Here is a 13884-nt window from a genome sequence, read left to right on the forward strand (position 1 = left end):
GTGCGGGGCGGACTTATACGGTCTGTGCCAGAGCCGGTGGTTGGGAGGCAGGGCTGCTGGTTGGGAGGCGGGGATAGTGCTGGGCAGACTTATACGGTCTGTGCCAGAGCCGGTGGTTGGGAGGCGGGGCTGCTGGTTGGGAGGCGGGGATAGTGCTGGGCAGACTTATACGGTCTGTGCCAGAGCCGGTGGTTGGGAGACGGGGCTGCTGGTTGGGAGGCGGGGATAGTGCTGGGCAGACTTATACGGTCTGTGCCAGAGCCGGTGGTTGGGAGGCGGGGCTGCTGGTTGGGAGGCGGGGATAGTGCTGGGCAGACTTATACGGTCTGTGCCAGAGCCGGTGGTTGGGAGGCGGGGCTGCTGGTTGGGAGGCGGGGATAGTGCTGGGCAGACTTATACGGTCTGTGCCAGAGCTGGTGGTGGGAGGCGGGGCAGGTGGTTGGGAGGCGGGGATAGTGCTGGGCAGACTTATACGGTCTGTGCCCTGAAGAGCATAGGTACAAATCAAAGTAGGGTATACACAAAAAGCACACATGAGTTGTCTTGTTGGGCAGACTGGATGGACCGTGCAGGTCTTTTTCTGCCGTCATCTACTATGTTACTATGTTACAGTCATTTTCTTTAGTTTTCAAAGCTTCAAGCTGAAACCAATTATGTCTGCATTTCACTGATAAAGAGCAAACCAAAACATGAAGTCAGTCTGACGATGTAACCCAGTGATAAAATAATGATGGATTTGTTTATCTTTTGTCTTCTGTTAGGCTGCAAACAGTTATCTGAAGGATCAGTGGTTTCACTCTTTGCAGTGGAAGGTAAGATTCCTGTTCTACTCTTATCTTATCGCACATGGGTGACAGAAATGCAGCAACATTTTGGTGTGTTATTCCCTTTGAGGTTGAAAGGTGCAGAAACTGAAAGTTCACTTCGGGACAGATGAACTGCAGGGTGCCTGAGGAGAGCTGAGTATGACGTCTGGTTCCTGGCTTGTTAGTATTATTCCAGATGTCTACATGTGCAAGAAATAAGTGGCATGAACTTTAGGCCCCAGTTTAGCTGCGAGTGGGTAGGAATTCACATTGCATCCGTCTGGATTAACGAGGCCGAGGATTGAATCAATTCTCGATATCGCTGGCGAGGAGAGCTGGCAGCAGTGGCGTACCTAGCTTGCTTGCCACCCAGGGTGGGTCGCTGCTGCCCTCCCCCCCCCCTGAGGTGCTTCACACACCCCTGAATTTGGCCCCCCCACCCCCCAAGGCACATCACCCCCACCATTCTTCCTCCTAGCAAGGGGGTGCACAGAGCAGTCGTGCAGCTGTTGGCTCCGCTGGTCCCCTGCCCCGGAATAGGAAGTAACATTAGAGGGGCAGGGGACCGGTGGAGCCGACATCCAAGCGACTGCTCCGTACACCCCCTTGCTGCCTGCCCCCGGAGCGGCCGCCCCGCCCTTGGCACGCTTCTGTCTGACAGTTATTTATACAGAACACAGCAATCAGTATGCAAGTCAGAGTTCTTCAGTTAAAGGAGGAAAACGCCTCAAAAACAAGCCCCTCCCACAGATATAAATGGGGTGAAGGCTACAAATTCATCATCACTGGCGTTTTTATAAACCTCCTTATTTTTAAAACATTTTTTTGAAAAGTTCTTTTTCTTTTTCTTATTCTTAATGTTCAATAACAAAGCCGCTCTGCCGAGTAAGCTGTACAAAACTTATTTTTACTTAGCTTCGGCTAACTTCAAGCTTTCTCCTCCCAGACCGTGATTCAACTGTGGTCAACGGGTCCCGTTTCACATTCCGCTGCTTCAGGACCACAGCCGTTCAATCACCCAGTTCATCGGTCATAAATCAGTCCGTTCGAAAATGCCGACGGTAGCATGAAGGGCCTTCACCCCATTTATATCTGTGGGAGGGGCTTGTTTTTGAGGCGTTTTCCTCCTTTAACTGAAGAACTCTGACTTGCATACTGATTGCTGTGTTCTGTATTTATAAGTACAGTGAATGAATGGAACCAGTTTCCCTTTGATATTTTTAGTTTATGACAGTTATTTATCACACTCAGAGGCAGTTTCTCCAAATGGCTTAGTTTTGCGCATACTATAACAGGAATGAACCTCAATCCTAAGCCAGGGTATGTGGGGTATGATCTCAGTCTTTCAAATTTACTGCTGATGCTTACCGGAAAAACTTCTATTGTGCCAAAGACAAGTTTTCAGAGTTCATACGATGTAACAAGTATAGACAACCTATCTCAGAGTAATGAGGGCATTGAGGTGATGGAATATGTACAGACCAGTCTAGAAATGTAAGAAAATTAGGATCTAATTTTTATTTTTGTTTCATGTGTTCGGTCATGCTTGGTTTTCGTATATGGCTATGACAGATTTGTGTTGAAAGTATAGTGTAAGAGGGATGGTGGGGGAGGTGTTATGGTGAGTGAGTTAGACTATTTCCTGTTTTTTCATTTGAAAGGGTGGAGGAGATTAGGGAATTGTGTTGAGTCAAGGACCTTTGTTTATTAGATGATGGGGTGAGGTATAGTTTATTTTAATAGCTCTGTTAGTTATGCGTACCAACTTTCAAAACAAGAAATAACCCATTTACTCTATGGGCAGCCTAAAACTGTATGTCAAATCAAAAGCTAAAACAGAATCTTTCTCAACATGGTTCACATCTAATGAAATTTGGCTTAGACACAATGCATTTTTTTCTAGCAAAAAAGGTGCCGATACTCAAATGCCAGGCCACCCTTCAGGGGTGGGGTGATCATTGAGGGACCCACCCCACAATAGCCAGGCCCCCCTCCCTGCAACCAGTAACAGAATCTATGACAAGACAGAATTGGTTGTGTAGAGCCTGAGCTCTTTCATTAAAGCTTGGGGATCATGGGTCAATTTTAGCAGACAATGGAAAAGGTGCTGGTGCTCCATACCCTCAAATACCCCCTCAAAAAAAGCCCTGCTTAGACATAGAATTAGAGGAGGCAAAATCATAGAACAAGATGGTTTACAGCTAATGAATGGAAACGGCACCAGAAAAAGGACGTAAGGGACTAGGATGGTTAGAAGCCTCACATTTGCTACATAACCCAACCAAAATGAACACAAGCTCAAACTATATCACACAGGTTCAGAAAATTCTGAAGTCACAAGTTAAGTGGAGGTAGTGAAATTAAAGCTATTAATATTTGGGCAACTCCATACATCAGATATACTGCTGGAACTGTAGACTTGGACACAGGCTGATTTAGATAAACTGGATCGAAGTATCAGGAAATTGATAACAATAAACCATGCCCAACACCCACAGGGACAGTGATAGATTCTCCAGCTTATAATCGAAATAGAAAAACGCCTATATTGCAACCCAAATCGGGAGATAGACGTTTATCTCACAAAAACGAATAAAGCGGTATAATCGAAAGCCGAATTTGGACGTTTTCAACTGCACTCCGTCACGGATGCGGACAACGTTGATGGGGGCGTGTCGAAGGCGTGGTGAAGGCGGAACTGGGGCGTGGTTATCGGGCGATCAGAGATGGGCGCCTTTCGCCGATAATGGAAGAAAAATATGCGTTTTTAGCGAGAATTTAGGGCACTTTTCCTGGACCCTGTTTTTCCACGAATAAGGCCCCAAAAAGGGCCCTAAATGACCAGATGACCACTGGAGGGAATCAGGGATGACCTCCCCTGACTCCCCCAGTGGTTACTAACCCCCTCCCACCACAAAACATGATGTTTCACAACTTTTTATTTTCACCCTCAAATGTCATACCCACCTCCCTGGCAGCAGTATGCAGGTCCCTGGAGCAGTTGTTAGGGGGTGCAGTGGACTTCAGGCAGGTGGACCCAGGCTCATCCCCCCCTACCTGTTACAATTGTGCTGCTTAATGCTTATTAGTCGTTCAACCCCCCCAAACCCACTGTACCCACATGTAGGTGCCCCTCTTCACCCCTTAGGGCTATAGTAATGGTGTAGACGTGGGCAGTGGGTTTTGAGGGGGATTTGGGGGGCTCAACACACAAGGGAAGGGTGCTATGCACCTGGGAGCTCTTTAACTTTTTTGTTTTTTTTGTAAAAGTGCCCCCTAGGGTGCCCGGTTGGTGTCCTGGCATGTGAGGGGGACCAGTGCACTACGACTCCTGGCCCCTCCCACGAACAAATGCCTTGGATTTATTCGTTTTTGAGCTGGGCGCTTTCATTTTCCATTATCACTGAAAAACAAAAACGCCCAGCTCACAAATTGTCGAATAAAACATGGACGTCTATTTTTTTCAAAAATACGGTTCGGTCCGCCCCTTCACGGACCCGTTCTCGGAGATAAACGCCCATGGAGATAGACGTTTTTGTTCAATTATGCCCCTCCACATATACCAAGAATTAAAAGAGGAAGAGGCCTATTACAAGTAAATCAAACTGTGGAAGAAGAAGAACGTAACTGGAATGACTATATGGCAGGGGCGTAGCCAGACTTCCGTGGGAGGGGGGTCCAGAGCTCGAGGGGAGGGGGCGCATTTTAGCCCCCCCCCCCCCGGTGCCGCCCCCCGTCTCTGCCACCCCCTCCCGCCGCGAACCCTCCCCCGCCGCCGCCTACCTTCGGTTTTGCTGGCGGGGGACCCCAATCCCCGCCAGCCGACGTCCTCTCCGACCGTTCTGCTGCAGTCAGACTCAGAAAAGTCTTCTTCCTTCAACAGTTGAATGCTGACGTCCTGCACGTTGTACAGGAGAACAGAACTGTTCTCTGAGTCTGACGTCCTGCACGTACAACGTGCAGGACGTCAGCATTCAACTGTTGAAGGAAGAAGACTTTTCTGAGTCTGACCTCAGCAGAACGGTCGGAGAGGACGTCGGCTGGCGGGGATTGGGGTCCCCCGCCAGCAAAACCGAAGGTAGGCGGGGGCGGGTTCGCCGGGAGGGGGGGTCCCGACTGAAATCTACGGGGGGCCAGGCCCCCTCAGGCCCCACTTAGCTACGCCACTCTATATGGAGAAAAGATGAGAGGCAGATGGCACCGCAGGTGAACGAAAGAAGAATCGCGTCCAAACCAGGAATAGAAGAGAACACCGGTATGGCAGAATCTGCTTTACTGATGAATCATCTCATGCATTAAAGACTACCTGCCATTTTGTTTCAATATGGCGTCTTCCAGTTTGCTTTATGCTACTTCGATGCTGACACAGGAATTTAATGCTACGTGGCAGCTTTAGGGTTTTCGTCATTTCATAATACTGATGAGGAAATGATGACAAGAGGGATGTTAATTGGCACTATGTATGTTTTTTTTTACTATGTATGTTAGAAAAAGAGAGTGGGACACGGATGACGGCACTTCACAAACAAACCGTGGAACATGAAATTGTAGAAACGACAGTCAATAAAGACTGTTATTTCTACAGTTTCGTGTTCCACGGTTTGTTTGTGAAGTGCCGTCATCCGTGTCCCACTCTCTTTTTTTTCTGTTGTGTTTTCCTGTAGGATTTTGTTTTTTTATTTTCCACTTTCGTGGTTTCTGTGTTTTATTACGTATGTTTACATTTACCCCGCCTAGGTGAAAGGTGGGCTATAAATATAGTAAATAAGTAAATCAGTGATATTTTCACTCCCCCGATGCAGGTTTTAATGTATGAGATGATCTACCAATAAAGAGTATTCTGCCATACTCGTATTCACTTTTATTCTTGTATGACTGATTATATTTTAAAAAGCAAAGAGTCCATGTTAACTGAAGTTTGCAAAATAAAATACCCATCAAAGTCACAAATGGAACATAAAAAGGAAGGAAGGAAGGATCAATAACTGGAAAGACAAGTCATTGCATGGTCAATATATATTGATGGAAAATGTGTCAAAAACCTATGATGGCAAAAGCTGAAAACTAACGAGCAGATCAAAGTGACATCCAAAGGATTTTATTGGAGATATCGTATATAAGAAAGTTGCCCGACACAGGCCGTGTCTATCAGTGGTACTAGAGATGTGATGATTCGTTTGTACATTATATTAATATATTTTATATTTTTCTGTGTTATGTTTGTTGTGCTTATTATTATATTTATTAATATTTCACAAGAAATTTTATTGTTGTTAATCTATGTCTATGTTTTAAAAGCAATAGCAATATCTTATGTTTTAAAATTTTGTATATTGTATAGTTTTTATGAATTTGATATTTTATGATTTGATTTGTTTGTTTGTTTGTTGTAGCCCCTGACGCAGCCCTCTGTGGGCGAAACACGGCCTGTGTCGGGCAACTTTCTTATATACGATATCTCTAATGAAATCCTTTGGATGTCACTTTGATCTGCTCGTTTATTCTCCAAGTTGGATCTTGCAGATTGCTTGCCTTGTTGTATTTTGAAAAGCTGAAAACTGACAGACTTAGGTTCCTACAATATCCCTATAGGCGCCAACATGGTTAACGCTCGTGCTAAGTGTAGGGGAGCTAAAAACACTAAGGGGTCATTTTATTAAGCCGCATAAGCGTCTACATGTGCCAAAATGGAGCTAATGCCCGACTACCGTGTGGCTCTTGCGGTAATTTCATTTTTGGTGTGTGTCCAATACGTGCATCTGAAAAATACTTTTGGGCGCGCATAACGCACGTACATTCCAGTGAGGGTAAAATTAGTTCTTACCTGATCATTTTCTTTCCATTAGTCCCTGCAGATCAATCCAGAGGCCCTCCCTGGATTTATTATTTTCTGATTTTGTAGTTCTGGTTCTGGACGTTCTGTTTTGCTTCCGTTCAGGTTTTTCTGTTTAGTCTATGGGACAGTTTAAAAAAAAAAAAAGTAGAAGAAGAAGAAATTTTCTGCAGGATAGCAGTACAAGTGGTTTCCCTCTGATGACGTTCTCCCGGGAGAGGCAGGAGAGTGTGTCGAGTTGGTTGAAGGGATTCCTTTTACTGCTTTGATATCGATCATACTGAGATTGAGCTGGCTGCACAGGACCACATATAGCAATCTCGGAGTTCTCTCTGTCTCCATCTGCTGGTTGAGGGACATAACTCACAAGTCTCTGGATTGATCTGTAGGGACTAATGGAAAGAAAATGATCAGGTAAGAACTAATTTTGCCTTCACTGGAATGTGTACAGAGTGCATAATACCATCAGTAGCAGAGGCACTGGGGGAGGCAGCTGGTAGACAATGAAGGGGTCCTTCTCTGCTGTGTTCAAAAGTGCCCCTTCACACTCATTTTTTTTTTTTTTAAGGAGTGGTGCTCGTACAGAGGGAGCAGTGTTCCTTTAAGCTGTGCTAAACATCCAGTAACTGAGTAAAATTCCAGAGTTGCTGTAAGCATATAATTAAACAATGCTCATGGAATTCTTTCCAACCTCCCTGCGAGTGTTTGTGTGTGTGTAAACGCGTGCATGTGATACGTCTGTGTTTGTATCTGTAAGAAGTATTCACAGGGTAACGTAACGGAAAATTTTTTCCTGACATCAATTCAGTCCTTTACTCGTGAAGAAAAGATTTTTGCCCGTGCCATCTCAGTCCTTAGAGGGAACTTTGCCGTCTTGCCATCCATGCAGTAAGCTGGGTCCCCCATGTATAGAGTTACTTTGGAGCCCTAGACTTTTGAGTCAGTAGAGAATTGTTTTTACCCTTTTGGATAGTCCTTATATTAAAAAAAATAAAAATGTACCAAAAGCATCAGAATTCTTTCATAGGCACATAGAACCATAGGTCAAATGCAAGAGGCATCTTCTTTCTGGATTAAGAATAGTGCACGTGAATAAAGAATAGTGGGAAAATGACCTTGATAAATCGGACTTCAATATTTTTGCTTTTATTTCAGTGATCTGTAGAGAAAAGGGAATGCAACCCCTACAACCCAAGAGAAAAAAAGCCCCAATCCTGCTAGGCTCCTCTGAAAACCGAGTGGACAACCTAATTGTTGATTGTCTATATTGAAATTAGAGTGTGCTGCTGAGAAGTGAAAATCACAATATGCTCTTCAGCACAGTGTAGTTACCTGGGAGTAACATCTGTTATTTGCGACCAGTTTTAGGTTAATGTGAATTGTTGCTGTTCTGAAGCCTTTGGATAAATAGTTTTTTTTTTCTTTCTGCTTCAAAGAATACCATTGATTTGCTGGAGACTATTGTTTTTGGAACTGAAATCCAAAACTAGGCCAGAGGGAGAAATTTGTTTTTAAGACGGAATATTGTATATTATCGACCCAGCGAATCCTTGCTGGAAAGCTTCTTGTGTTAAGTGTATCGGATTTAGCAGTATGCTTGCCGTGTCAGGTTCTCACTTAGCCGCATAGGAAGGGAGCTCAGCAAACAAGCTGTAGGCCACGCCTGGAATGCTTAAACGTTAGTCCCCCACATCTTAGGTTTGGACAATAAAATGTTCTTCCTTTTGACCTTTTGTTGCATTGTTAGACACAGGACACGCTGTAGCTGCCTTTACTTGTGTTTCTGCTGGTCAGGAATCAGGACGTCACCTTAAATTTTCAGGTGAACCGTTGTCTTCCACATGGGGGGAAGGGGGGTCCCACATTTGGAAACTTGGGGGCCCTTTTACTAAGGGGGCCTACCGCACGCTAAAAGAGCGCTACCGCGGGACGTGCTGAGCATCCTGTGGTAGTTTCCTGATCAGTGTGCGCTAATCCCACTCTGGAAAATATTTTTTATTTTCCAACGCAGGACGTGTGCCCATGGGTGGAGAGTAGGCGTGCTTTTGCTAATCAGGCAGCACAGGTACATTACCACGTGCTACCCGATTAGCTTGGGAGTAACGCGGGAGCCCTTACTGCCTCCTAAATAGATGACGGTAAGGGCCACGCGCTAATGGGGAAATGGAACACCTAAATAAACATGATTCAATGGGACAGTCAGCATGGTTTCAGCCAAGGGAAGTCTTGACTCACCGGTTTGCTTCATTTCTTTGAAGATGTGCATAAACATGCGGATGAAGGTGATCCAGTTGACGTAGTGTATCTAGATTTTCAGAAATCTTTAAACAAAGTTCCTCATGAGAGACTCCTGAGAAAATGAAAGAGTCATGGGGGCTAGGAGGCAATGTTCTGTTGTGGATTAAGAATTGATTATTGGACAGAAAGCAGAGGATAGGGTTAAATGGCCATTTCTCTGAATGAAGAAGGGTGAATAGTGGAGTACCACAGGGATCTGTACTGGGACCGGTGCTATTTAACATATTTATAAATTATCTGGAAATCGGAATGACGAGTGAGCATGATTAGATTTGTAGATGACACAAAACTATTCAAGGTTGTTAAAACATATGTGGACTGTGAAAAATTACAGGAAGACCTTAGGAAATTGGAAGACTGAGCATCCGATGAAATTTAATATGGACATATGCAAAGTGATGCACATTGAGAAGAATAATTCGAATCACAGTTACTTGATGCTTGGGTCCACCTTGGGGGTCAGCACCCAAGAAAAAGGTCTAGATTTTGTTGTAGACAATACACTGAAATCTTCTGTCCAGTGTGCGGCGGCGGTCAAAAAAGCAAACAGGATGCTAGGAATTATTAGGAAATGGATGGTAAAGAGATCTAGAATTCTATAATGCCTCTGTATCGCTCTATGGTTCAACTTCACCTTAAGTAGTGCATTCAGTTCTTTTCGCCATATCTCAAAAAAGTTATATCAAAGTTAGTAAAGGTTCAAAGAAGAGCGATCAAAATGATCAAGGGGATGGAATTCCTTTCATATGAGGAAAGGCTAAAGAGGTTAGGGCTCTTCAGCTTGGAAAAGAGACAGCTGAGGGGAGATATGATTGAGGTCTACAAACTCTTGAGTGATGTAGAATGAGTAGAAGTGAATCAATTTGTACTCCTTTCAAGAAGTACAAAGACTAGGGGACACTCAATGAAGTTACATGGAAATGCTTTTAAAACAATAGGAAGAAATATTTTTTCACTCAACAAATAGTTAAGCTCTGGAACTCTTTACCGGAGGATGTAGTAATAGCGGTTAGTGCATCTGGGTTTTAAAAAGTTTGGACAAGTTCCTGGAGGAAAAGTCCATAATCTGCTATTGAGACAGACATGGGAAAGCTACTGCTTGCCCTGAGATTGGTAGCATGCAGTGTTTGTACTATTTGGGCTTCTGCCAGGTACTTGTGACCTGGATTGCCCACTGTTGGAAATGGGATAGTGGGCTGGATGGACCATTGGTCTGACCCAATATGGCTATTCTTATGTTTTTATGACCTATAAATCTCACACTGATTTGAGGTGCAAGTTCAAAACCAGGATTGGTTAAAAAGTCTCCTTCCTTGAACTAACTTAGCACATCTGGTTTCTGGCCTATATTGTATGGAATCCAGCTTTGACTTCTGTAACAGTAAGGGAAAATATACAGTATATGGCCTTATGTATTTTTCCCCTTCCTGTTCCTGATAGGGCTTGAGTATCTGTATCTAGCTTGTGGCTGGCAGCTGTCTTTTCTGTTAGCCCATAAGAGTGAATGTTTGTTGGCGGTAGTGGGGGGGAGGGGAAAGATTGCAGGTGGGGGGGGGGGGGTGCCCTAAAGATTGTTTGCCCTGGTCCCAGCTTTGCCTCTCGGCAGCCCTGCCTCTGGCATGTCTTAATCCTAGAAACCAGAGTCCTTGGGTTGATTGTGGACCAGAGTGTAAGGCTCTCAGTTGTCTCTGGCATTGGAGAAAGGTGCATGTGCTGGGGGAGAGGATGGGATGGGGAGCGAGAAAGTTTTGTGCAGTTTTCGTATGTATGAACGCCAGTGGCATTCCGACCATAGCTGACACCCGGGCGGATCGCCGATGCGCCCCCCCCCCCGGGGTGTAGCGCGACCCCTCCCCCGGCGAAATGACACCCCCTCCCCCCGGGTGCACGCCGCTGGGGGGGGGGGGTGCTGCGGCACGCGCCTGTTGCCCTGCCTCCGAGTTCGCAATTCGCATGTGTTCACTGCTCCCTCTGAGTCTGCCCCGGAACAGGAAGTAACCTGTTCCGGGGCAGACTCAGAGGGAGGAGTGAACACAAGTGAATTGCAAACTCGGAGACAGGGCAACAGGCGCGCGCCATGGCACCCCCCAGCAGCATGCACCCGGGGCGGTCCGCCCCCCCCCCCCTTGGTACGCCACTGATGGACGCAATGGAATACTTCCTCTGTATAGCCCTGTCTCTGTCTTGTAGATGGCTGTTTTCAAAGGATTGCTATAGTTGATTAGCACATTTCTGCTTGTTTTTAAAATCTGACAGGTCAGCAGGGAAACTGTTTTGTTTTAAAACGCTTGACATCCGGTAGACTGACTTCTTTATTTCATGGCTTATCAAGATCCTTTTCTGTCCAGCTGAGCATATGTTAAAATAGAAGGAAGCCATGAGATCACTCCTTTTGCTGGTCTCCACATTGTCCCGTTTGTTTATTTAGGATGGCGGATGGCGTTCAGAGGTGTTTAGCCAACCAATTTTACACTGCTCTTGAAAGACAAGAGTGATGATCTTTGAGCAGTGGGTTTGCACCAGCCGCCGCTCTCTTTTTAACCAGATCTTGAAGTATGGACCTTATTGGGGGGGGGGGGGGGGGGGGGAGTTTACTGAATTAGGCCCTTTGTGATTTCATTTTGAGCTTAGACAATCCGCTGGAAGCAGCTTGCAAAAAGAGTTTTTGCAGGACAAAATGTTTGAAGCCACGATCCGTTGTAATTAAAGGATTTTTTTTTTTTTTTTTTTACATAGTTTGATTTGTTCCCAGACTAGGTTTGCCTTGAAGACTCATTCACTGGCAGGGCAGCTCCGTTAGTGCTCAGCATTTGTTCCTGGGATTTTTGTTAAGCTGGAGAAATACAGGCCCAGATGCACTTAGAGGGTGGGGAAGCAAGGTGGAGGAGTTCTCCTATTTTCTGAGCGTGGTGGTGGTGGGGGGGGGGGGGGGGGGGACATGCTTCATACATCTAGAATGAAGTGGAGTAGGGACTGTCCGGAAGGAAGGAAGGAAGGGAGGTGATGCACCAACAATGTTGAATAGGGAAGATTTTTTTTTTTTTTTGTAGTCAGCATAATTGAGTGATCCCGCCCTGTTTTCCCTGGGGAGGCAGTGCTTACAGCGGACAAACTTGCTAGTTGAAGTTAGTCATCACTTTGAGACAGAGCTTCCATTTCACAGTGTTAGAAAATAGTTCCAGTTGAACAGCCATCACTTACTCACTGTTACTTTTATGACGTATTATGTTGGTTTCCCTTTACATGTAGACAAAGGTCAACAAACAGGCCTTGGGTGATAATCTTTTTATTGGACTAACGTACCGTGTTTCCCCGAAAATAAGACACTGTCTTATATTAATTTTTGCCCCCGAAAATGCACTAGGTCTTATTTTCAGGGGCTGTCTTATTTTTCGGGGACACATCGGGGTTGGCCTGCCCCCCCCCCCCCCCCCGTCGCTCCTGGAACTAACCTTAAACGCCTCCTTTCACCCTCGCAGCAAGCAGCAGCAGGGCAAGCCACTCCTTCCTTCCGTGTCCTGCCCTCGCCTGACGTAACGTCCACGAGGGCGGGGCATGGAAGGAAGGAGAGGTCTGCCCTGCTGCTGCTTGCTGCGAGGGTGAAAGGAGGCGTTTAAGGTTAGTTCTGGGAGCGACGGAGGGTGGGTGGGGCGGCCCAGGGGCGGCCTTGTCCGGCTCTCGGCGGCCCTGCTTTCAAATAAAAATTTGCTAGGTCTTACTTTTGGGGGAGGCCTTATATCTACCAATTCAGGAAAACCTCTACTAGGTCTTATTTTCGGGGGTTGTCTTACTTTCAGGGAAACAGGGTAATATGCGTACCAATTTTTTGAAGGCTCTGCAGCTTTCATCAGGTCAGTGCTGCTTAAACTCAGGTTGAGGTTTCCCAAATGTGTGGGTAAATTACAGGTTGCATTTCATAATGAGTTATAAAGTAAAAGGTTAAGGGGAGGGGGGGTGGGAAGATGAAAAGTGAGAAACGAAAAGAAACAGCAGAGTTTACAGCTAAGATGAGACAAGGTCGGGTAGGGGATGAGGAGCTTGGTGTCTTTGCTTTAAGTTGCTTCCCCCTCCCCCCCCCCCAGTTTGCTAAGCCGCGTGGCAATGCCGACACCTCTAGCGCAGTCTAGTAAACAGGGACATTTGTGTTTGTTTCAGACGGTTTGATCGTTTCTTCAGTTTTCATTTAAAAAGAGTTCTGCCTAATTAATTCACATACACCTCAAACCTTTTATTTTTATTTTTCAAGTTAGCTAGATTGATTTTAAATAATTTTGATAATACGTTGACCTATGATAAAATGTAATATAAGTACATAAGTAATGCCACACTGGGAAAAGACCAAGGGTCCATCGAGCCCAGCATCCTGTCCACGACAGTGGCCAATCCAGGCCAAGGGCACCTGGCGAGCTTCCCAAATGTACAAACATTCTATACGTGTTATTCCTGGAATTGTGGATTTTTCCCAAGTCCATTTAGTAGCGGTTTATGGACTTGTAAATTCCAAGGGGTCGATATTCAGCACTATTTAACCGGTCAGATAGCGCTGAGCAGGTCCGAAGCAGAAGATCCAGTGGCATTTAAACAGACAGTGCTGCTGACCGTCCACTCTGATTGCTGCAGCATTCTCAGGCTAGTGCCAGAGCGGTCTGGGGACAGAGTTTGGGCAGACCTGGAAGGGAATGAGTTACACTTATGTGAGAACTCCCCAGATTCCACCCGTATGTATGCCTACCTGTGAAATACATGCTATATAAGATCCACACATATTTATAGAATAGCGCTTGAGAGGCGGTAAATAAATCCTAATAAATAAAATAAATTATGTCAAAGGTCACCTTTGAAGAAGAGCCCACCTGCTCATTTCTGGCTATTGGGCCCTTTATAGATCTGAAAATCACTTGAGCTGAGAAAACTGCACTTACCCACCTCTAGTCCCACCTCCTTGCT

General features: G+C 45.5%; 1 protein-coding gene across 3 annotated transcripts in view; it reads left to right on the forward strand.

The window, feature by feature from the left end:
• CMIP (c-Maf inducing protein) overlaps positions 1–13884 on the forward strand; it is a 321266-nt gene that overhangs the window by 206547 nt on the left and 100835 nt on the right. For all 3 annotated transcript variants that reach the window (XM_030204511.1, XM_030204512.1, XM_030204513.1), the window contains exon 3: positions 762–812. In XM_030204511.1, the coding sequence (XP_030060371.1) occupies positions 762–812 (51 nt within the window). The remainder of the gene's footprint in view (positions 1–761; positions 813–13884) is intronic.

The sequence above is a fragment of the Microcaecilia unicolor genome, chromosome 5 (genome assembly GCF_901765095.1).
Source record: "Microcaecilia unicolor chromosome 5, aMicUni1.1, whole genome shotgun sequence".
Taxonomy (NCBI): domain Eukaryota; kingdom Metazoa; phylum Chordata; class Amphibia; order Gymnophiona; family Siphonopidae; genus Microcaecilia; species Microcaecilia unicolor.